General features: G+C 38.5%; 1 protein-coding gene across 2 annotated transcripts in view; it reads left to right on the top strand.

Moving 5' to 3' along the window:
• fstl5 (follistatin-like 5) overlaps positions 1-25094 on the top strand; it is a 203683-nt gene that overhangs the window by 20235 nt on the left and 158354 nt on the right. For both annotated transcript variants that reach the window (XM_085284620.1, XM_085284630.1), the window contains exon 2: positions 24429-24570. In XM_085284620.1, coding sequence (XP_085140746.1) covers positions 24429-24570 — 142 coding nt within the window. The remainder of the gene's footprint in view (positions 1-24428; positions 24571-25094) is intronic.

Below are 25094 nucleotides of genomic sequence, written 5' to 3'. Positions count from 1 at the left end.
GGTCAGTTTGACCCAGTATTTTGAGTTGTTATGTTTGGTTTATTTATGTTTCTCTGGTGCTTTGTTGGTTTTTATGATGAATCAGTTATTCTGGTATGTTTCTGCATTATGATTAAGGTTCGGGTTGTATTTTGTTATTATCGCCGGTTTAGTTCAGTGTCTAGTCTGTCTCACTCCGTCAAGTCAGTGTCCTAGGAAAGTGTGTCGTGTTTCCTGTTTTACTTTGAAGGTTCATGTTTCTGTCTGTTGTCAGTGTGTTCAGTTTTACTGCTCCCCTGTCTCGTTAGTCTAATTTCTCCCTCCTGTTTTCCATTCCCTGATTACGTCCCTGTGTATTTTAGCCCTGTGTTTGTCCTTGCTCATTGTTGCGTCGTACCATCAGATTATGCCTGTGTGTTTCTGTTCTCAGTATTCAGTGTTCACTTCATGTTTTGTCTTCATGCCAGCAATAAAGCTGAGGTTTTGAGTTGTATTCAGTGTCCAAGTCTCACATTTGGATCCTCCTCTCCATCCGCCTGCACACAGAGCCCTGACAGAAATTTAAAAAGTTTTGTTTTTTAGTTTCTTCCCTATAAAGTAGAGGGGGCTTTGATTCTTTTTCATCAACAGATAACGTTTGCCTACTTCAGATGAAGTCATAAACATTAAAATATTTACTATTACAAGAAATATAAATGAGGACTATTTGATATTTAGGGAATTACATTTATTTACTTTTTGCCAAACTCCCAGGTCTGTATCATAAATGCCTCCCTAGTATCTGGTTAGATCAGGTTAGACAGCTATAAACTGCTTGCATAGGCAGACAGCAATGTAAATGCAAATTGCACTGAGGTTGTTCTTCTTGCCTTTAATTCTGTTTGATTAATTTATGATTAATGAAACATATTAAATTAAACTATATATAAATGATGGATGTAGCCTTTGATGTCCACCACCGATTTGTGAAGCTATATATTCAGGTTTTTTTTTTTATGTGTGTGTGTGTATGTCTGTGTGTGTGTGTGTGTTCCTGTCTAGCTATCTTTGTGAGGACTGAAATCTGCATTCTACTGTACTTGTGAGAACCAACAGTCACTTGTGAGGACACACAAACCCGGTCCTCACAAATTTGAAGTCATTTTTGAGGCTCAAAATGTGGTTTTAGTATCAGGGTTATGTTTAGGTTTAGGGTTAGGCATTCATTTTTGGTTAGGGTAAGGGGCTAGGGAAAGCATTATGTCAATGAAGGTCCTCACTATGATAGCTGAACGGGGTTGTGTGTGTGTGTAAAGTTTGACATTTTTGAGAGACTGCCTCAAGTGGCCATTAGAAGAAATGCAGTATTTAACTCTTTCTCAATGACTTCACTTTTTATCCCTGAGTGCCTGTTGGCAATATGAACGTGGAGAGAGCAAGGACTCATGGGATTGTTAATATTTAAGTTAAAGAAATTAGACAAGTTACTCTGCGATTACTCAACTACTTTTTATACTGAGGATGTTAGTGGAACTACTTGCACAGTCCCACCAACCTTTCTGATAACACTGTTTTATAATAATACATTTTTCTGAGGAAAATAGTTGAAATTTTTTGTTTGCTTGTTTTTGTTTTTTGTTTTAATGTGAAAACACCCAACAATACATTTTAGAAAATATTGAGTGAGCTTAGTTCATTTGTGTCCAGTGTTTTCTGTTTTTGGAATAAGCGAGAGGAAAATTGAAGTGTTTCCCATACATTTGTACTGTATTTTATATCTATGAAAAATCTTTGTGTCTCTATCTGGACAGCAAAATTGCACACCCTGTTTGAGGAAAGGAAAAAAAAACAGTTTGAGTGCCTGCAGGATCACTCAGTCAGTCTCAGCGATCACTGGAAGCCCACAGCCCACACAAAACATTTACAGTCCTGCAGAGAACAAAGCAGGCAGCCAAGTAAGAAGCACATGAGAGGCTCATTAGCGTTCCAGTGATTGACCAGCTGAACTCTACTTACCCTCACAACTTAATGTTTTAACTGCTGTAAATCTGTTCTCCTATGTACCAATATCACACATTTGGCTTCTCTGTGATTCCAACAGGACTCTTTTCATACGCCTAATGCAAAGTAAGACTCATAAGCAGAGTCAAATGAGATGCCAGTGTTCTCAAGGAGGGAATCTACCTGCTATGTTTCTCTTGAATTTTCTCTTGAAGTACCTACTTTCTGAGTGTGAGGATCATTGAAATTCCACATTTGATTTCAAAAGTTTCTCTGCCCAGATTTGGACTGCCTGCCAGGATTTATAGCAGATTAACTTTGAAAGTGATTTAGCTCTCAGGCTCTGCAGTCACTACCAGGGCAGAAAAATAACTTTTTCTCATCCTCTATCTCCATCCTCTCTGGCTCACATGTTCTCACATTCGCTAAATACTCCAAACATGCAAAATATGAATTGCTTGTATGACAGTGACAGTGAAATGATGAGTATAAGTTTAATATTAATAAGAGATTTGGGCGTGGAAATGCATTCACACGCAGGTCTGCAGAGGAATCAACTCATCTCATCGCTTGCACACAGCTCAATGTAAGCATAGCCCGCAAGCATTTCTGACATTCCTCCATCCGTGGTAAACGTGTGGTGCTTGGAGGATTTAGTGAGAAGACACAATACGCCAGCGTAAGTTCAAAGCACAGTGTTATCACAGTTTATGTGTATGGATAATATCTGAATGAAATGGATAACAGCCTCATAAAATGGATGGTGGGTGATGAATTATGTCATCACAACATGCAGCCAACAAATTTACACAAGGATCCATCTCCGTCTTTATCTGTCATCCGGTGGCACAGGAACACACTCCTGTTATCTGCTTGGCATTTGGAGTCATTGCCCTGTCTAATGAGTCGGGGATATCGGACCAGTGGCTTCCTACGGAGTTGAGAAGGAAGGCTGTAGACGGGAAGTTTCTTCTTTGAAGCCGCTTTGAACTTAGTTTGGCAGCGAACTCAGAGGCTTGTAAATGTAGCGACTGAGATTTGATTGATGGAGGGGTTTTGAATGATGATACAAGTCTCTTTGAAGTCTTTTTGTGCTGCAGTTTAATGCATTTAATCTTGCATTTATTCATTTTTGTTCACCCAAGGGCACTGTAACAAATTGAAATGTTATTATCATATACTTGGGCTGCTATACCTAATGTGTTAGTGAATAATTCATATGTATACAAGAAGCAACAAGGGGTAGCTATTCTCACACATGTGCTTTTCTAAACCTAACAGTCGCACATGTGAAAATGCAAATAGTCAGATTGAAATGACCTTTAACCTGCCGGCTCCCTTGTGCAATTTTTTGATTGCGCGTATGTAAGAACAGAACAAGTGTAAAATAAATTCACAGTTAGTGGGTGGATGTCACGGCCTCCTGCATGCTTCATACAGGCAGAGCCATCACCTAAACCAAAGTATTTTCAGTAGAGAAAACATGTGAAGAGCATTCTCCCCTGCTGCGTGCTACTGTACATGTGAAAAAAGGGCAACTTTTGATGTCATGATCTGATTCACTCGATATTACCGTGTGAAAAGAGAAACCATGTTCACCGCCTAAATTTGTCAGCCTCTTGTTTGGCCCTAAGCAGTGAGTGCAGCTGCTGCTGGAAATTACCAAATCATATAACAGAAAAGTTGTTTTTAGATTAAATTGCTAAAATTCTCTGTAGCAACTAAGAGTAGCATATTTTTTCTGGATTGTTAGTCAGTTAATTTGGGGGGGGGGACTGCTGATTAGCAAAAGCTACAAGAGCACAGAGCTTTTGATCATGTGACCAAATCTTCATCAGGTGTCATGACTGATGTTATGTTTAATTTTTTTTTTTTTTATTCTGTAGGGAATTCTTTTCCACATTGACTCAAGAGTTTAGATTCAAAATCACTTGTTGACCTTGAAAGCAGAACTTGACAAAACAATCTCAGCTGCACTCAGCTAGCTGTTCGGGAGATTTCAACTGTCAGTTTTAATTGTAGGTTGGGAGTTTAATTTCTATTTGGCACCATCATGACTGCCGTAGTGGTGGCTGAGTGCTTTTTCAACCCCGCGTTCCATTCACAAGTCATGCTATCTGGAATTATTAGCAGTTAAGTGCTCAAAACGTAAACATTGTTTGCCAGTTCGATAATTATTCTATCAAGTATATATAGTCAGAGGCTGGTAGTAGACTTCTTGAAGCTAGGTTGAGCTGAGCATGAAATCAGCAGCATGCTTCATAACACACAGTCACACCTGAGAGCTGCCCTGAGTAAGCACAGTTTTTATCTACTACTCACCATCAGCCCAGCGAGCACAAAATGGGAGTTAAGTTCACCTTAGTGGTGGGTAATGAGGTAAGAATATGTCACTCAGTCAGTCATACTCTGTAGTGTTTTTTGCTTTATCTTGTTTTGTCTTTTTCTGTTTTTCTTTCCTTTTTTGTGGTTGAACATATTTAACTGGAAGATTTGTATTAGTAAAAAAATAGACAGCCTTTACAATAACAGAAAAAAAAACGAGGAATGAGAGTGGAATATAAAACAGACTCAACAATATGATACAGAGATGGGCGCGTTACTGTAATCTGATTACTTTTTTCAAGTAACGAGTAAAGTAAGGGATTACTATTGCAAAAACGGTAATTAGATTACCGTTACTTTCCCGTAGGAAAGCTGTGTTACTGCGTTACTAAAACCGTGATTTTTTGCGAGAATGTCTCACGACAGTGACGTAAGCGAGTGCGCCATTAGTGACAACAGCTGTGTGCAGATCAACAATGGATCACATATTGATTGTGGGAGAGAGTATGAGCGTGGAGCGTTTAAAGCGTGGAAGTACTGACCTTACTTTGAGTTTGATTCCATAAAAAGTGACAAAAACATTAGTGTCCATCGTGCGTGGGAAGAAAACTTCTTTTTACAGCGAAAAAACCCCTAAACTTCCAAGCAAGCACCGAGTGCGCAACGACGTAATGAGAATTTCACAGAGAAACTCGCGGATTCTTCAACTGACCGCGGCACACCTGCACCAGGGTAAACCTCCGCCTACCGTAGTCCTGCTTTACAGGTGAAAATAGAGCAAAAGGACCCAGTGTCTTTGACTTTATTTATTTTCTGCTGTGTTTTACTTGCATCTATTTGAAAGAGTGAGTGTAAACACAAAAAATATTTTATGTGCTGGAATGTGTAGAAAATAGGTTTAAATGTTAAACTAATTTATTCAAGTCAGAGAATGTTGCATATCATTAAATTTTTGCTTGATGCATAAAGTTAAAAGATTAAAACTGATAAAACAAGTTTAAAAAAAGATACTTTTCCATTTGATTACATTTTATATGATGGATTATGTAGAAAAAGTAGAATTGGGCTGAAAGATCTATCGCTTTATCACCTCTTCAGGTTGTAAATCGTGTTTTTAAAAAGTAACTAAGTAACTAAGTAATTAATTACTTTTGAAAATAAGTAATCAGTAAAGTAACGGGATTACTTTTTTGGGGAAGTAATCAGTAATTAGTTACTGATTACTTTTTTCAAGTAACTTGACCAACACTGATATGATATCTACAAAACAAACAAAAAAAAAAACCCCAAACAAGATTTAATAAAGTTCCACGGTCCAATAAACTCTTCCTACTCCTCTTCATCCTGCAGAATTGCAATTGCCTGTTCCTTTGATAACAAGTCCATGAAGTCATTTTGCCAGTTATTCATACTGAAAGAATGTGTTTATGTTATTTGCAGTTCATTAAAATTATCCTTTTAGTTGATAAAAGAAAAATATCAGTGATAAATCCATGTTTGGATCAGTGACATTTTCATATCTACTATATGTCTCTGGTCAAGGTTTGATATCTCTATTGAGAAAACATGACAGTTTTTCAGTAATATCCATTTAAAGGTGCTTAACTCAAGGATAGTACCACAGCAAATGCCTAAAGGTGTAATCACCTTTGCAACCACTGCACACAGTGTTGATGATGTATGATCAATTTTCTACAGTGTACAGGTTATGTTGTGGTTCCTATCTATTAAAAACAATAATGCTACACCACATTCAGTGGCTTACATGCTACAACTTGCCTTATATTATTGATTTGTTTTCCCTATTATCCATCCATTTACTTAACAAGTTATCCATGCAGGATACACCCTGGACAGGTTGCCAGTCCTGTGAGGGTGCACAGAAAGATAAGCAGCAATTCACATTTATATTCATGTCAGTTAAGAATCACTAATTAGCCTAATATCCATGTCCTTGGACTGTGGAGGGAAGCCAAAGTAGGCTACCAAAAGAACACCCATGCATGCACTGGAAGACCACTCCACCTCTCTACAGCAACATTCGAACCCAGGACCATCTTGCTGTGAGGTGACAATGCTAACTACATTTAAAGGGCATTCAACATATTGTTTTAAGCACATCTTGTTGGTTGTTAGCACCATGCTGTTTGGTAGTGGTCGTATTAGACCCCTTCCAGGTGGGAGGCTGCGTAACAATGTAGTAGAGGCCACTGGATGTCTTAAGCATGGACAGTCAAAATGGAAGACTTCTTTTACTTTAGTTGTGGGTAAGAGCTGAGTGTTTTGCAAATCAAGAGAGAAGGCTGTGCTAATGATATTCTATCCATGACACTTAACTCCAAAATCAAGAAAAAGATTTGTAGCGTATATTGTATATGGAGATTTAACAAATAAATATCTGTCTTCTGCTTCATATTTAAATGTTACAGTTGTTTGAAATGGGCTTGGATGTCCTTTTATAAAAGATTTTCCTTTCTTGCAAAAAAAGGTTATAACAGGCTGATGCACACAACCGAGCCAAATGTGTGAAGATGAAAGCTTTTTGTAAAGATCCTCTAGGTGATGTTAATTAATTGTTGAGTAAGCTGACCCATCCTCTACTCCATCCTGCATTTCTTCACTGTCAGGGTATTTTGACCTCCTGCCAACACATGGTGCGTAATCATGCACATGGTTTCTGTTTGTCATACCTTATATTCAAACTGCAGATCAGTGAGTGATGTGATTAATTTTTGAGTGCATAACTGCATACATTTGCATATTAATATAGAAAACTGCATTTTTGTCAAATTTGTTCAATTCTTCACTGCCTACAGAGCTGATATTAACACCTACAAATTATAAAATGACAATAACACTAACATGAAATGTACACAAATTAGTGCATTAATTAGCTTAATGAATTAGTCCATTAGCATAACTGGTCATATTTAATATATCATGGTGATTACGGCAGCTAAATTGCCTCCTATTTGGACGTGATCCAGAATATCTGAGGGATGATTATTAAGGCTGTGCCAGGTTTGGGCCTCAGCCTTTTTTAGATTTGGCTCAACTAGTAGGACTCAATTTAAGCTCCACAAAGAAATCCCCCCTTTCTGAAAATTGCTCCTTAGATAAAATGAAAGAAATAAAGCAGAGGCATGCTTTTCTTTTTTTTCTTTTCTTTTTTTTAAAAAGAGCCCTTTTCAACTATTTTCTCACATTGTGGCTAGTATTTCTTCTCATTATCATGCTGTGAATAGCAAAAACCACCATACAGTTAATGAAGTCCAATGGCATTTTACCCGTTTAAACAGTAGGCTGCTGTCAAAGAGGTGGCTTAAAGGTGAGCTTGGGTTAGTTAATCTGTCATAAAATGCTCTTTCTTCCTGAATTTAAACACAAAGAAAGCCCAGAGGACCTTATTACAACTCCTCAGGTGCCACCGACACATATTTTTCACTCTTTAAGTCTCAGTCAGTCAAAAAAGTGTTAGTGACATCAGCATAACGAAAGGTCACGCATGACCGGCTCTGTGTAGAAACATGAGTTAAATATATTGAATACAAAATTATCTTCCAAATATGGAGATCACAGGGAAATTAGAGGCCGCACACAAACCAGAATCCATGTTAGCTGTCAGCAGATACAGCTGCCAGCACAGCTGGGAATCTGCAGAGGAAGTGCTCTCATAGCAAAAAGACGCTGCATATCCTCTCACCAACACATCTGTCACCATGTCATTTGAGATGAATGGCCAGTGATTACACAATGATGGTTTTGTCAGGAGGTGGCATCTAACCACCTAATTCTGGATAAATGACAAGAGGGTTCTTGTTGCCACATCCTTCTGAGACAAGACAGCATGGATGGGTTGTCAAATCAATAATATATATATTTAAGGAATCTTTTCCAGATATTATTATTCAGATATTTTATATTATTTTTTTATATATATACACACTTGTAAATAGTCCCCTTAGAGCATGAGACAGCACAATGGAATAATAATTTGCCTCACCTGTGCTCAGTGGTTTTTGAGCACTGAGTATGATACACAGCTTGTAACCCTAGACTTGCATGTGGCCAGTTCTACCTTCTAAGTATTACCTTAGAGGCATCAACATTTCTGCAGGAAGGACCAACTTCAAGAAACTTTCCTTACTCTTGGACAGGATCCTCCTTAACACAGTGCTGCTTATTAATATCACAGAAGGCTGATTCGAAAAGATATTCCATTCATATTCATATTTGATTTTATAAACATCTGTTTGTTTTAGTACTTTTCTTCAAGTATAAAAAATGCTCACAGGAAGTATGCTTTAAGAGGGACTCATCCAGGCTGGAGAAACTGATCAGGAGGGCTAGCTCTGTGGTCGGCATGAAGCTGGACACTCTGGTGACAGTGGCAGAGAAAAGGACATTAAAGAAACTGATGGACATTATGGACAATGCTGGGCATCCTCTGCACACGGCCATAAACAATCAGAAGAGTCTGTTCAGTGACAGGTTGCTTCTCCCCAAGACAAGAACTAACAGACTTAAAAACTCCTTTGTCCCACACGCCATCAGACTGTTTAACTCCTCTCTGGAGGGGAGAGGGAGGGGAAACAGGAGGACAAAGGAGGGGGGAACAACTAAGCTGTAGTGCCTCTGCACCTCACTGTACAATACCTTGTGCAATACTTTTTGTAAATAGTCAACAGTGCAATAGACTCAATACTTGAAATGTGCAATTCACTTGTATTTTTATTTTTTATTCCTATTTATTCTATTTAACCCCTTTGTATATTTTATTTATATTTGTCTCTGTATTTATATATGTGTGTGTGTGTGTGTATATATATATATGTATATATATATATATATATATATATATATATATATATATATATATATATATGTGTATATATATATATATATATATATATGTATATGTATATATATGTATATATAGTCCAGGATGAGACAAGGAACATCCAAGAATACATTGGGAAGATGGCCCCAACTGACCGAGTGCTCAGTGAATACCTCAGGCAGCAGAAACCCAAGAAAGAGGAGGGAGACGAGGAACCATCATGGAAGGACAGGCCCCTGCACGGTATGTACCACCGGCAGATAGAGGAGGTGGCTGATATCCAGAAATCCTACCAGTGGCTGGACAAAGCTGGACTGAAAGACAGCACAGAGGCACTAATCATGGCAGCACAAGAACAAGCTCTGAGTACAAGATCCATAGAGGCTGGGGTCTATCACACCAGGCAAGACCCCAGGTGCAGGCTGTGTAAAGATGCCCCAGAGACAATCCAGCACATAACAGCAGGGTGCAAGATGCTAGCAGGCAAGGCATACATGGAACGCCATAACCAAGTGGCCGGCATAGTGTACAGGAACATCTGTGCTGAGTATAACCTAGAAGTCCCGAGGTCAAAATGGGAGATGCCCCCAAGGGTGGTGGAGAATGACCGAGCTAAGATCCTGTGGGACTTCCAGATACAGACGGACAAAATGGTGGTGGCTAACCAACCGGACATAGTGGTGGTAGACAAACAGAAGAAGACGGCCGTAGTGATCGATGTAGCGGTTCCGAATGACAGCAATATCAGGAAGAAGGAACACGAGAAGCTGGAGAAATACCAAGGGCTCAGAGAAGAGCTCGAGAGGATGTGGAGGGTGAAGGTAACGGTGGTCCCCGTGGTAATTGGAGCACTAGGTGCGGTGACTCCCAAGCTAGGCGAGTGGCTCCAGCAGATCCCGGGAATAACATCGGAGATCTCTGTCCAGAAGAGCGCAGTCCTGGGAACAGCTAAGATACTGCGCAGGACCCTCAAGCTCCCAGGCCTCTGGTAGAGGACCCGAGCTTGAAGGATAAACCGCCCGCAGGGGCGTGCTGGGTGTTTATATATATATATATATATATATATATATATATATATATAACAGTTCTGTAACTGTAACTTCGGTCGTTGCTGTGCTTTTTTTGGAAGTCGAATTTCCCAGAGGAACCCACCCGAGGGATTAATAAAGTTCTATCTTATCTTATCTTATCTCTTATGTTTCCAGGTGCTATAACAGCTTGCAGTAAAAAGAGAAGCAGAGCAGTTATCATGAACAGCAAATCTCACCATGACTTTATAGATAAAAGAGCACAAAAGTACAAAAACTAAAACTTCATCAAGAGAAAGTCAAAGATAAAAAAAAGGCAACAGCATGGGCCAGAAATTTTAAAAGACAAGTGATCTCCGGCATTGCAGTGCCAAATTTCTACGACTGTGATTATGTAGCTCTCCAGGTTCCTGCCAAAAGACTGTGCAAGCAGATCAGCACTGCAGTTATGTTTAACTGCGCAGCGATAAAAGACTGTGAGCAACTACAAGGACTAAAGATGTAAAATAACCAAAAAAAGTGGAATTTTAGGTCTTTAATGCTGGAAAAAGTAGTTTGGAAAAACGATTCCAGCTTAATATAGATCCAATAAAGAGCATGGGTTTTCATGCTGCATTATGCTGTGTTCTGGGGTGGGGTCCTCCCCAAGGACATTTTGACCTTCAGACACATAATTTCCCACACTAGCGGATTTTTTCTACCCTTTCAACCTTAGTTAGTAGTGAAAATGTCTTCAAAGGAAAAAACAACGAAAAGCATACTAACAATTCAAAATATACCAGAATACGTTACAATAAGGTTCTCTGGCATTCTGTATTGCTCTCAAACAATTATGCTCAATTATGCTTGTTTTTTCTGATATTATTATCCTCTCTATGTCAACACACGTACAGACATAATTTGTTCTTCTGTCCTCCTTTGTGTTTGTCTGATTTCAAACATCAGAGTGTTCTGTTTGATATCAGGCTTCTACTTGCTTTAATGTGCATGTGCCACCTGTAGTCCAGCAACATTTACACTGATGTTCGAAACTCCAATTATGTCACACATGTCTGTGTTTTGGGATGATTATTGAGGAATCACGTACATGTCAGCTATGTTATTAAGGCTGATTTGCAACAACAAGAACAAGCAATTTTGGCAAACTACACTACAAACTCACACAGCGCTCTCAGCTTCCTCCTTTAACTTTTGCCTCACTGATAAATGTCATTATGTTTTTTATTTCCTAATGTTGCTGCTTTTGCCATATTTTTGTTATATGTGCTGTAGCCATTGAGGAAGATATTCCTCCTGTGTACCCAGTGAAATCTACACCTGTAGGCTCAGTTGCCTTCTTTAGTTTTCCATAGCACTTTTCTAAAAACGAATAGTAAATATTAATGATAATAATGAAAATAAAATAATAATAAAAGAAGCTCTGCTTCTAAATCAAAATCCTAAAACTAGCGTTGAGGAAATCTTAACATCTGTTGATGTCAAAATTGAGTGAAAATGAATCAAACTCGATGTGCATGGTGATGTTCACGGTGATGACCATGCATGAATTGGCTTTATTCTGTCAACGTTTAATTAGCAATATTTGACAACAAATGAACAAAACAAACAAACACTAGGCACTGTCTTGCTGTCTTGGTATGCATAATGAAAGCACCCTTGAAGACTGAATCCTGTGCATGAAATGATAATAAATAGAAGTTAGCGCATGACTGTGGACTTCTAATTCATAGGGGGCTGATAACACTTATGTTTTGCAAAGAAAGTGGAAATTTGTCTAGTGTGGACTCGGTGGAAATTTCAGGAAATACACTGAAAAGGTTGGCAACTGTTCTGGAAATTAATTATAAACAATCCCACATTTATCCGCTCCATAAATGAAACTCCAGCGCAAGCCTCTTATCAGTGTGGTAATTAAAGGCTTTGATTTGCACTGGCTGGAAGTGAACAGAGTCCTGGGATCACTGCTGGAAGTGACCTGAGGATTGTTTAAAGCTTTCGGCAATGTTATCATTTTTGAAAGATTCATATAAAATCAAATCCCGACGCTTTGCCATTGACACATATCTTAGTTTTAATTTATGATTTGGAGCCAGTATACTATACATGCTCAGGTTATAGCATGCAAGCCTATGCTGGGAAATATGAGACTTGTGAAATAAAAACCTTAATATGAAGGCACAAATCTCAACATTTCCCAATAAAATAAAGGTCAAATGTAATATTTTCATCTTTTTACAGAGGGAAATTACTCTCTTGTTGATTCTGCTGACCAGTTTGTAGTTTCACAGTAGATACCTGGCTGGGACTGAGTACATTGCCCGGGGTGGATCTCAACAATATTTTCTGGAGGGGAGATTTTTGTCCTGTTTCTTCAAAATCCCATTTCTTTAAGTTCGTCTCAGGATATAAACTTATATTCACCAGCCAGCTCCTCTAACCTCTAGGCAAGTGCTGCCCCTTTTTATGAACCCACTTTGCCATTTATTAACTGACTCACTGACTGCAAGTCCTGCAGAAGGAAATATAGTCTGTTTGAGTTGTTAGAATTCGTACCCCCGTATAACCATTAGAAAACCTAAGTGAAAAGCTTGTTTTTGCCCTATGCAAAACATTTTCAGCATGTCCCTTTCAAACCCCAACTGTTTCATTTTCATGCACATGATAAATGCATGGACTACAGAGGCGGCTAACATTTTCTTGATGCACCAAAACAATAACAAAGCAGTCAAAAGATGTAAGAAATTTAAAAAAAAAAAGATTCATACAGACACCATGCAGGGGCATAGCATGAATACCATATGAGATACCCATTTAGGCATGTATGACATTCAGAATGAGTCCTCTGTTCCTTTGTTGTAGGAAGTCCTCTATCTGAGAGATTGGCAGAGCATTTTCAGTATTTGTAAGGGAAGAACAAGGAATAAACAGAAGCACTACCCTTGGGCAAAGAGTGTTGCCTGTGGTTTTGGACGTGCTTTGAACTTGAAGGAGTCCTTTATCAGTAGACAGTGGTGTTGGGAATGTATGAGTATGAGCATAGAGTATATGAGAAGTGGCACGATAATTCTGCCACATAAGACATGCTTCGGCAATGTGCTTGGGCAGCAAACACACAACAGATGCTCCAGCGTTCTCCAGATATCTCAGAGACAAACTGTAGTGCTCCACTTAAACTGAACTGTACATAGCAATACTGCTGAGCGTGCTTAAAGAGATCTGCTCACAGGGGTCAAGGATGTGTCAGCTGAAGCATATGGTGGAAGAGGGGAGCTGGTGGTCTAGTAGTGTGGGGGATAGAAAATCCGTTTATCTGCTGACTAAAGTTACACTCCAGTGACCTCACTGACAATCTGAATAATTTCAAACAAGTCTCTGGAGGAAATCCTTGGTTTGCCAAGCAAACTGGGAGCATCCAAGTCCCAGTATACAGTATGCAATCAGCTGCAAGCTGAATCAGGCGCAAGTACCTCTGCTGCCATCCAATTTCTCCTCTGTATAGGTGGGTTTTATTTTGACTAGAAATTGCCCTGCTGAAGATAATGATTTTCCTGTGAACATGCACCTCAGGAGCTTAAAATATCAATATGTTTTGGCAAGTCTACTCATCTAGTCTAAAACGTTTTTTGGTGTTTTTGTCTATAATATGCAGCATTTTATATCCTGAAAGCCAAAATATGAAACCCCAATGAGAAAATTCTATTACATCAACAATAATTCTTAGCCAAATTAAAATAAGCCAATATAAGCAGTGGTGATGTATGTGCTTATTCCAATGCAAGCATATTGAGAACATTTGTTTGCATTTGTTTTTCACATTTACAGGATCATTTAGGGAGTGTAATATATGAGCAGGACCCTGCAGACAATACACACATAAAATTTAAAAAAAAGATCTTTGCATTTTTACACAGAGAAAAGTTAAAGATATTGAATAAAATGTACAGTTTGTAATGAAACTCAATGACATGAGACCTTAATTTGACCTGAAATTACTAAATAAGCCAAACTTCTCCTCTTGAGGTGTTTTTACTGTGAATTATTCTTGTTATATAACATGTTATCTGTGTGGAGAAGAAAGGAGACGCTACAAATTAACTATAAAAAAAAGAATGGGGGTTGAGAAATGTCCAGTTTTCCACTCAATATGCTGCCCCAGTTAAAAAGATGTTTGTTGACCTTGGGATATAACTTTGGGCTATCCTGTCAATTTAAAATAACAGAGTTTTAGAAGTCTATAGAAAGGGGATCCGGTAACTGTGCTTTGCTGTGGGGGGCATTTTGCTGCCATTTGGTCAGCTTGTTCACTTAGAGCCAGTCCTCTGAAAGTGTGGCCCGCCAGCCAATGCAGCCTTCACATATAACAAGAAAAGAATCGAGTGCTGTGAATTTCAGTCATCCATATTTCACGTTTCACTACATACTGTAGCAGTACTTAACAAGGAAGGAAGCATTTCTCATCAATCTCTTCTTTTCTAGCCAGTACAGCACATTTGAATTCTGTACAATTGAAAACAGCCTCAAAACAAAACAAAAAAAGACAAAATAAATTAGCATAACATAAACTATAAACCTGTGGACACATTATAAACTCTAAAAGTGTTTGGTGTGACCCCTGATATTCCAAAAGGAAAACCACCTCATTGAAATCAATGAAAGGGAAACATTATTTCAGGAAATCTTTAAGGCAAATGTTTGAGATCTGCTTAAATATGGGGGAAAAAAACTTGTTTCATTATTAACTACAGCATGTTACAGCATTTGGCTGATGGCTAAACATCTGTCCTTTGTTCTGAATATTTTAACATCAGATGACTGAAATCATGCAGAGAGGTGACCGTCTCAGTAGTCATGTATAATGATGGTTTTTACAACTTATTTACAAATACTAAATATTATTTTAATCCTAATCCGTCTCTTAGTCAGTCTTAATTCAGTAAGGCAGGTCTGTACTGCAGTGGTAATAAAATTTCAGATAAATACACAGGTAAAAATAGAACAAAAAATAATTAGAGTTAATCCATATTCATGAATAAGACCATACATTTATTTGTAATTGGTGTCTGTGAATATTTATATTTCCCTAATTTTTCTTCAGGCATATTCTAGTAGTATAGTCTACATATATATGGGGCCACATACAGTACCTGCCTTGTCATTTCTAATTAAAACAGTTTAAATTAATTCAGCTCTATGTGTGTCATATTTGAATATAAATGTGGAATGTTTGCCCCTTCGGCTCAGTCAGTATGGGGCTCTGAGAAGAAGCGATGCCCACCACGCCCGCTGTTAATCTGCTTCCCACCAGCAGAGGCAGCATTGAGCTGTGACAGCACAATAACATTAAAACCACGTCGGTGTAACTGCGCTGCGGTTGTTAGCAAGCGTCAACGTGACGGTGAACTGTCTTCACATGTCCCCAGAAGTTCACCTACTTGTCCTTACTGTCTGTGAGTGCAAGACTAATTCTCTCGGAGTTCTTATCATTGATAAAAACAGCCCGAGGACACTTAAGTTGAACTGAGCTTATATACTTCGCATTACTTGGCAAAGCATTAACTTTAACTTTACATTTCCCATGTACAAGGTGTTTGTAGATTTGGCGAGCTTGCCTCTATTGAAATGCTTAATGGTGAGAGCGGTGCAGCAAACACAGCTTGTGGTCTGCCTGTAGAGGTCCACATATGTGGAAATTGTGCAATGCCTTAACACGTAACCAACTCAAACGTATTAAACTTAAATGCATTTGGTGTTTCTTAAAAGATGTTACTGTTGATTGTAATTTAACGAAAAAAATAAATAATTACTTAATGTTTAAGATAGTTCTGTGCGAGCATATAGTACAGTCTTGATTTTTGAACCACACCTCAATTTCGCATATTTTACTTCCAAGGAGCGTGCCTTTCTTGTAATTTCAGAGATATTACCGCTAGCCAAAAAACAGACATATCTTTGCATGATGTGGAGTCTGTGCTTAGAAAATTTGGAATAACTGGAGGATGAAAGTTATTTTAGGCTTTCCAGTCGTTCTGTGTACAGCAGATGAACAGTATCTGAACGTCATGTCCTTAAGAAATAGGAAAACATCAAAGACCTGAAACAGGAGCTGAGAGATGTGTCTGGCACTTAAGTTGATCAATTTACTGTTCACCAAAGCCTCATCAGAAATGGCCTCGATGACCCACTATCCAGTACGTTCTGGAAAGCATCTGATTGGCAGGATTTTAATTTTTCAGCAAGACAATGTTACTAAACACACTGCCATACAGCAAAAGCGTACCTGGATAGAAAAACTCACAGGGGAACACTGTCAGTCAAGTTTGCCTAAGAAAGTTCAGGCTGTGTTGGAGAATAAAGGTAGTCATACCAAATATTGGCTTTCCAGTTAGTTACAAGAAACCATGTTTTTTGCTTTATACTCTATTTGCCTGACTGTTTGCACATGTTTCAATAAATTGCTACACCTGTTTTCCATTTTCCTAGCAAATTATAAAGAAATGAGGGGTGGCTCAAGACTTCTGCTTGCTATTGGATACATGTGGAGCAGGTGCTTTCTTTTTCTAGCATCTTTGAACCTTTAGATATTCAGTACAGGCGATACTCTGGAATTTTCAGAGTTGAAAAATAAATTGATATGAACCTTGAATAGTTCACCCAAAATTCACTTTCTGAAATTTTCTCAAGTGAATGATGAGAAAAGAGATAAAACATCCAGGGTACCCATGTTTTTTCTCTCCTATGGCATTAATGTTGAAGGCAGTTACAGTAAAAGTTATGCTGAACAAAAATGTTGTTTCGGCTTGAAATTATGACACTTGGAGTTTAAAATTCATTTGGTTGCAGTTTTTAACCGATGTGGTTTTCATGTAACTATCCCTGTTTACTTGAAGTTACAAGGCCTCAAAATTACCTGAATTAAAAACTGGCAAATATCAACTCAATGCTTTGTACTTCAAAGGCATGGTAAATATTCATAGTATTAAAGAAATGTTGCATGGCTACATCAAATATACTCATTACTATACAAAAACAAAAAGTTGATTCTGAGTTGATTCAGGTGGCAACTGTTTCAGATTAGATTGATTTTATGATGTGGCCCATTAGTGTCTTTCTGTCTGCTGGCACACTCGTAGTCTGTGTTTTAACATATTAGTGTGGATTTTGTGGTGGAGTGTTTTTTCCTGTTTTCAGTGGATGTGACACGTTGCATTCAAGTCATTTAAATAAATCAAAATGTGATCATGAAAATTCAAAAGCCCTTTTGACTTTTTTAAGCATTTGAGCTTTGGCTAGGATTTTATTGAATCCTGTGGTTAAAATTTTCATGATTTAATGACTTTGATATAAAGCAAAAAAAACCAAAAAAAACCCCACGCATGCCCAGCGAAGTAGAAAAATAAGAGTCCAAAAAAGTGTTTTTTTTTCCTTCTTGGATAGAAGAAAAGACATAGCTGTCAAAATGTATCTGCCACAGAAAGAAAGATGAAAAACTTCAATCATAATTTTAAAACTTGGCAGGTTTCAAACACGTTTTCCAAAAAATGGTATTTAAATATTGATATAACAGCAACAGATTTAGATTTTTTTTTTATCTGCCAGGCATGCTCACACCCTTTTCTGTTGTTTCTTCCACTTGTGTCTGTCATCATTTTGTTCTGTGGCAGCAAAATGGTAAAAATAAACCAAGAGTGCGATTTAAGCTGTATTTTGTAAATTGGATATCTAGCACTTCAAAGATGTTGCCGCCATGAAGCTTAACAACTTCTTAAACATTTTCTTTCTTTAACGTCTTCCTGATTGATTAGCGCCCATGAAAAAATGTTGAATTATCAAGTCTCCTTCTGTTAAAAATATCTTTATATTTAGTGTTGAAACGTCAGGAAGAGTTGCCCCCCTGTCTTTATATGCAATGTGAGAAAAGCAGCCATCACATTGACCTTGAAGCAGTCTCATGGAGTGTTTCAGTGGTTGTTTGGCCACGGTCCATTGACTTAGCATGCATGTTTCTTTCAGCATCGCCCTGTTCCTTATTCATAGATGTTTGCTCCACTCACAATTGGGAGCTGTGCAGTGCAACAGGGGGTTACTGTTTCCCACTTGGAGAGCTCACGGGTAACTGAGGGGAGTTGAAAGGTTCAGAACCTTGCATGCTGTAAGTTTCAAATGGCAAAGGAAAACCAATGAATTGAAAATCCACAGCCTTAAAGCATGTCATGTCAAAAATGCTCACAGCATGTGCACATTCTTAACAGAAACCAAAAGTTATTAAACATCCTGGAGTTCAGGTTTGTGTGCTATTCACTGAATCCAGCTGCTGCTTTAAGACTGTGGTTCCCTGTGAATGTCAGGTTTCCAACAAGGAGCGAACAGATAAATCTGAAGGCTTGGAAACTAAGCCGGAGGAGAAGAGAGCAGAATAGGATTTTTCATCAAAACAAATGTGTATTTATTACCGACATTTATGTAATCTTTGTTTTTTTGTTACTTTATTGCTTATTACTTTGAATTGCATCTGTGACTATTATTCAAATAAAATGCAACCCACACCCCGCGATTTCACTTAAACTGTTTATGATGCTATTACCTTGTCACACCCACCCCTAAACAAAGCATTAACCAAAAAAAAAAAAAGAATTATTATCGGTAGTAAACAGAAGTTATGGGGGAATAATAAACAGCTGTACAATAGTATTTAAAAATTAAAATTGGTGAGTCCTCCTTATCAACCAAGTTCAGTTTGTTTTCTGAACATGGAGGGCTTTCTAGCATCTGGTGAAGTGGCCCTTTGCATTGACTTTATTTGTGGGCGTTAACAGAAAAGGCTTGTGTGCTTTAATGATAAAAACAAGCATTTTTTAAATGTGTATCTCTACATGATATCCTATCTTTCTCTGTGTGCAACAGTCTGTTTTAACTTCTGTCTCCTCTGCCTAGAAAGTTGGCAGTTTGAATACAAAGTTAAAGTTACCATCAGTATGTCTGCTAACAAGGAGCTTTAGTCTGATGTTATTTGCAACTTTCTTTCTGAGTGGTCTTTTTACATGTGAATAAAGGTAACGTCATAGAACAGCCAAGACTTTAAGCAGAGTGAACGGGGTTTTTATCAGAGTTATTTTTTATAAAATCAGGACTTTGGCCTTGAGGAGAATAGGACTGGAAAATGTCTTTAAAGTAAAGGCTGGTTAAAGCCTTGGCTATTCTCTCTGTTGTTGCCCTAGTGAACAGTTGTGTGAACCAAAAGTGACTTCAGAACTGGCACGCACCACACTTCGGTGTAGTTTCAACTTGTCATCCACCTCTTGAATTTTGTAACCAGGCACATGGGGTTAAAGACAATCTTTATAGCCACTTCGCTGATATATCAGTACAAGAGCTCAGCAAATCCCAGCTCATACAGAGGGAGATGCTACAACAGCTTGAAAAGATAAAGTGGAGATCTACATTGAGGGATGAAAGATGAAATTGTCCGTGGTTGTTGGTTCAGAGATTTGAGCCTAAAACGTCTCCAAGTGTACAGTATTTCATTATGTTGTTATTCTGGTCCAGACCTTATTTTATGTGGGTTTAGAGAAATCTTAGCAGCTCTGAGAAACATTGAAAAAGAAATTGTAATTATAGCAGGGCAAAACAGATGTTAGAAGGAAGCGTTGGCTGTGACTTTTGGTGCAAAAGTATTTTAAACAATCTGCTACAGGGTTTGGTGCCCTTTTGCAAAAGACTGAAAGACTCTTAACTTTTGCATTATGTTGTTCTTTGTGTTCTTTGTTTGTTTTGTAACACGAGCTATACTACAGCTTATATTTCGCTGTCTGACTAAAAACAGTGAGAGAAGAAAGTTGGGGATGGTAACAGTAGATGTTCAGCTATATTGAGAGTTTTGCATTTCTCAAGGGCTTTCTTTAATTATACTGGAGACAAGATGACAGTAATTAGAAAGCTGTAAATTGAAGACTTATCAGCAATAAGTCAGAATTGGTCCAAGATTACTCATAATAATGGGGAGAGTTTTTGAGTAAAGGTCTTTTGGGGGAAACCATGCATAATGTCAGGAAAATGTATGGCACGCTTTAATAATATATTCCTATTTTCCAGAGTTATGGGTTACCACACATGCATGACAGTTGACAGTAAATTTCAAAATGTGCATTATTAAAATCTAGCCAGTGCCCAGTGTGGTGCAGTCAGTGTGATGCATACATAGAGCCAAGTATCTGTAAGGTGAGCTGTATGGGCGCTTATGGTAACTTGCCCAGTGCATGAATGGCAGAAATCTACTGAATGAGATGGAAAGTGTCTGTGAGCTTGGCAGGGCATGATTCATTGTGTACATAGTGGGAGATAGGTAGACTTCATTTCAAAGTCAATGCCAAAGCTTAGGTGTGCTCTAGGGGATTTAAAACCACATGCCGAAGTTATGATGGCAGCCTCTCGGGCATCCTGGGAAAAAGAATTGAGGCTGTTTTTGTCTCTTGTGCTTTCAAGAGAAATAAATAAGACGTGCAGCATTTACTCAAGATTGCATGTTTTCCCTCACATACTAAGACTTACAGTTGTAGATCAGCCCTGCTGTGCCTGGGATATTTGGGGGATTTTGCTAAATTTTCATTGCCATATTTTGAGCTTTGTTTATTTTTTTTTATTTTTGAAAATGAGCTAAAATTCTTAATTTATTCTTAATTGGGTTTTTTTTTTCACATAAAACATATTGGTACATACCAAAGATGTTTTAGCCCTCCATCAAAAAAAATTATGCCTGCCATTTAGAAAAATTTAGATTTAATTTACTCCAACTTAAATCAGATTTTTGTTTTGTTTTTAAGAAGAAAATGCAGAAACTGTGAGGTGAGGTGATAAAGATGCTTTACCTCGAGCTACATCCAGACAATCATTTTTTATGTGCAGCGTTACACCCAGAGGCCCATTTTGAACCAAGACCAACCCACATTAATGTATTGTTGAGTAAGCTGAAAAATTTAGGCACATATAAATTGCACAGTGAAAATTAATGAAATTCATCAGTTTATTATAAAGAATATAATAGGTTTTTAGTAATTTTATCTTTAAACTGATATTAATGATTTATACTTCAAAATTTCTTCAAGGCTCATTTGTTGAGCAGGGCTTATAGGCATATAGGCAGGGAGTAGCCATTTTCCTGCATTGAGGGCATTGTCTTCATCCATCCATCCATCCATCTTCCGCTTATTAAATTGAGGTTCCAGTCATCCCTCTGCAACCATTATTCAATATCCTTTTTTCATTTCTCTAAGGGGTTAGTTTGTTCAACCTTATGGCTGTTTTGGAAGTTCTGCTTTTTTAATTTTAGCACACTGAACGTCTTTGAGTTATAATATTTTCCTCTCTGGTCCTCCTGTCCATTCGTGGGCAAGATACTGAATACTTAGTTACTCTTTCCCCTCAGGCCAGGTATATTAAAGGCTGCATAATTTATTTTTCATTTTCCCCAAAGAATTACAGAGTCTGCGATCTATTTGTACGTGGACAATCCCCCTTTTCTCTCAAGCTCAAGGTTTTCTTACCACCTGGCTCGTTGGCCAGGTCGGTCAGTATTATTCAGATGCCTCCTTTGAGCAAGCTCCAACTACTGTTTGGAGTGGAACTGATGGTGGTAGTCCTTATTCTGTTCTGGAGAGCTGCTGCAGTTTGAAGGGCCAATCTAAGCAGAACCCACAGCAGGTTGAGAACCCCTTCGTGTGCCACTATGTCGAGCTCACCAAAGCTGAACGGATTAAAAGGACATTGCCAACTGCAGGTTGGATGGATGAATGCATGGATGTGTACCCCATTCGTCTGGTACTCACTGGAGGCTGAACTGAACTGGAAGCTGAATATATTGTTCTTATAATTGCATTATTTTGAAATTAATTTAAAAAAGGACACATGTGCTCCCCCACTTGTTTAATAGCTCAGCTGCTGTTATTGTTTGTGTGTGAATGGTCAAATCAACGCACTCATTGTAGTGATAGCGGCTTTAAAAGAAAATCTGGTTATTTTAATGAATTATAGGACAACACAGTTTTAAAACTGTCTGGAGCTCCAAGAAAGATTACTGATTATTCACTAGAAGGAGGACTGGAAAGGTGCTTGCTTATGCCGCAGTTGTGACTGATCATAATGAGTTTAATGTCTCTGAGGAACTGTGCTGTATGGTGCAGTTAAACTTCTTAAAACTGTGCATATGTTTTTGTCTCTGACACAGCACTGTGCAAAAGCTGGTCCATTAATAACCCATTTAACACTGGGATACCGGAAAGAAGTTGATTGATTGTGCTAGCAAATATGGTAATCCACCTAGTGTGGCATAAAGACTGTGTTAGCGGAGAAGTGGAGCAGCAGCTGCTGCAGGCAGGGTTCCTACCTGGATCTGGAGAGTTACGACGCACAGAGAATGAATATGAATATGATCGCATTAAAAAAGTGAGTGCGACTATTAATGCCCTATAGCATAAAAGGACCATAATATGTCCGCAGGGGGTTAGTAAGGCTGTTGATCATTACCAACATTTTAACAATTATTTTTCAGGTTCATAGATCTTTTGAATTTCTAGACTCATTGTTCCGAACAAAACCTCCTACTCGATTATCGAGGCACTTTGAATGTCTGTCCCTCACTACTGCACTGACACACACTGAGGTAGAAGACCTGGCACGACATTTCATTTACAGAGGCTTAAGCTTTGTTCACAAGGTAGCCACACTAAAGACCAAGGCTTTAACATACAGGATTATACGAATATGTTGTCTAGAAGTTTTTTGTTTGTAGTTAGACAAGTCTCTGTTTGGGGTGGGAGTGGGGTGGGGGGCAGGTGTATATCAAACCTTGAAAAGAACTGGATTGGTTAGTAGGGGCGCTGGCGATGGGTGTAATTTGTGTAGGAGGATTCAAGGCTGTTTCAGAGTTCGATAAAGAACATTGATCTTTTTTTCTTCTAAAGGCCAATGAAACAAAAAGTCTGAAAAATCTGCCAGAGAATTACAGTATACAACACAGCTGTTGAAAATATTTTTAATTAAATGTGTTTTCCACCAAAAGACCAAGTTCTTTATATCTCCTCCACATGACAAAAAAAAAGTAGGTTTGAAATAAAAGGAAGTAATTTCAAAGCAGAAATCCTGCAGGCATCAGGCAACAGAGGAAGGCTTTTGAAGACATGTAAAGTCACAAAAATAAAGTTTCAGTATCTCCTCTCTGTCCGGCACATCACAGTGACACACTGCTCTGCTGGTGCAACCTGCTGACCTCCAGTGAAAAGCGCGTGGACCCACAGAGCTGCCACAGCAGCACCATTGTTGTCTGACTTAGTGTCAGCCCCAAAGAACAAGGAAGCGGGGTCACCATCCTGCTGTCACTCATCTCCCTTCACTGGAGAATGGTTTTGGATGTCTTAGAAAGTGCAGCTCAGTGTTTGACTGTGAAAAAAAACAAGTCAAGTCTTGTCAGATTTATTTATAAAGTGCTTCTGATGGAGGAGATCTTTGCAGTGAGGTGCATAAAAAAACCCGAGGGTGTAAATGCAGATAAAGATGAGGGATAAAAATATGAAGGAACAAATGCACTGCAGGTTTCAACATAACAGTTGTTTAGCGTGTAAGGCGTGTAAGGCGGTATAAGAGGAGTGGTTAACGTATCGTCTTCTCTGGGGATGTCCTGTGCCTTGCTACTTGCTCGAACCTATCCGTTTCACTGACACAGACATTTCCACAGGGCTTGTTTTTTCTTTTCCCCCCCCTCCTTTCCTCCACAAGTGTGATTTTGTTTAATTCATGTCATGCAAAGGTCAAACTTGTTTTTACACAGTCCAATGAATAATTGAAAATGCAGTCGAATTGGAGGTGAAAAGTGAATATTCTCACTTTTTAAAAAAAAATATTTCCAGGCTGCATCTGTGCAAAGCTGTGAGGAATCTGTTTTAAGATGTAATCTCTCCACTTCATCACAGTTGCTTGACTTAGACACTCAGCCTAATTAATCCAAAGCCCTCACTTTAATTGCCTTAATATATTGGCTCTTTGTCTTCTTTATCTTGATTTTTTCATGACGTCTATTTCCCCGTAATTGATTTGAAAGGAGATCTAATCTCCCTGCCGAGTGTGGGCCACGTATTGATAGCTTTAGTTTAAATCAGCGACAGTTTTGCGGTTCTCATTGTCTTCACTAATTATTGTGGGCTTGATGTATTGTCTTGGCCAACCAGTATTGAACCTGCAGAGTGTTGGAGGAGAGTACGCATTCACCATTCTTGTTTGGTTTTTGACAGGAAAAGACCAATGAAGACGACCAGATGGTGGTCTGCTGCGATTTTGCTGTTGGGGCTCGCTGCGCTTGGCACCAACGGGAGACCCAGCAAGGAGGGATTTGGGTCACCGCCCTATCGACCAGTCGTGAGATTTCGACACAAGGTATTGATTGCCTTTCTGTTTTTTCATGCTGTCCGTAACAGGTCTGTGTGCTTTGGCCAAGTATGAAGCTCATTACACCGGCACCGTCTTCCTACATCATATGACTCTCCTGCGGTTGTTGTTTTTCTGCCCACTTGATGAATCATTATCCCTCCCTCTGAGCCAGAAGACTGTCATTTCAAAAACAACATCAGATTAATGTGAGGAACAGATGAGCAAAGATGAAGACGAGCTTTGAAAGAAGATGCTGGCATGGCATTTTAGCTGAGTGTTTTAAGTAAAAGATGTAATTGAACGCTTATTGACTTAGTAATAGAGGGCAGGCCCCAAAAGCAAATTCCGCCGCTTTTATTAATTTCTTGCTACATCTTAAGGAACAAGATATTTTTTAAAAAAGTTTCTAAAATAAGTAGCATGCTCATTTTTTCTCGTCTGATCCAGTTACAAAACACAGCAGGCATGGATCAATTAGAACCAGACTAGGAAAGAAATTGACTGTTTTGGCAGATGGAGAGTTGAGGAAA

Source organism: Mchenga conophoros, linkage group LG2 (assembly GCF_057382185.1).
Source record: "Mchenga conophoros isolate Kocher_MC1m ecotype Shallow Benthic linkage group LG2, M_conophoros_male_GT1.1, whole genome shotgun sequence".
NCBI lineage: Eukaryota > Metazoa > Chordata > Actinopteri > Cichliformes > Cichlidae > Mchenga > Mchenga conophoros.
Note: the sequence above shows the minus strand (reverse complement) of the source record. Positions and strands in the feature narration are given on the sequence as shown.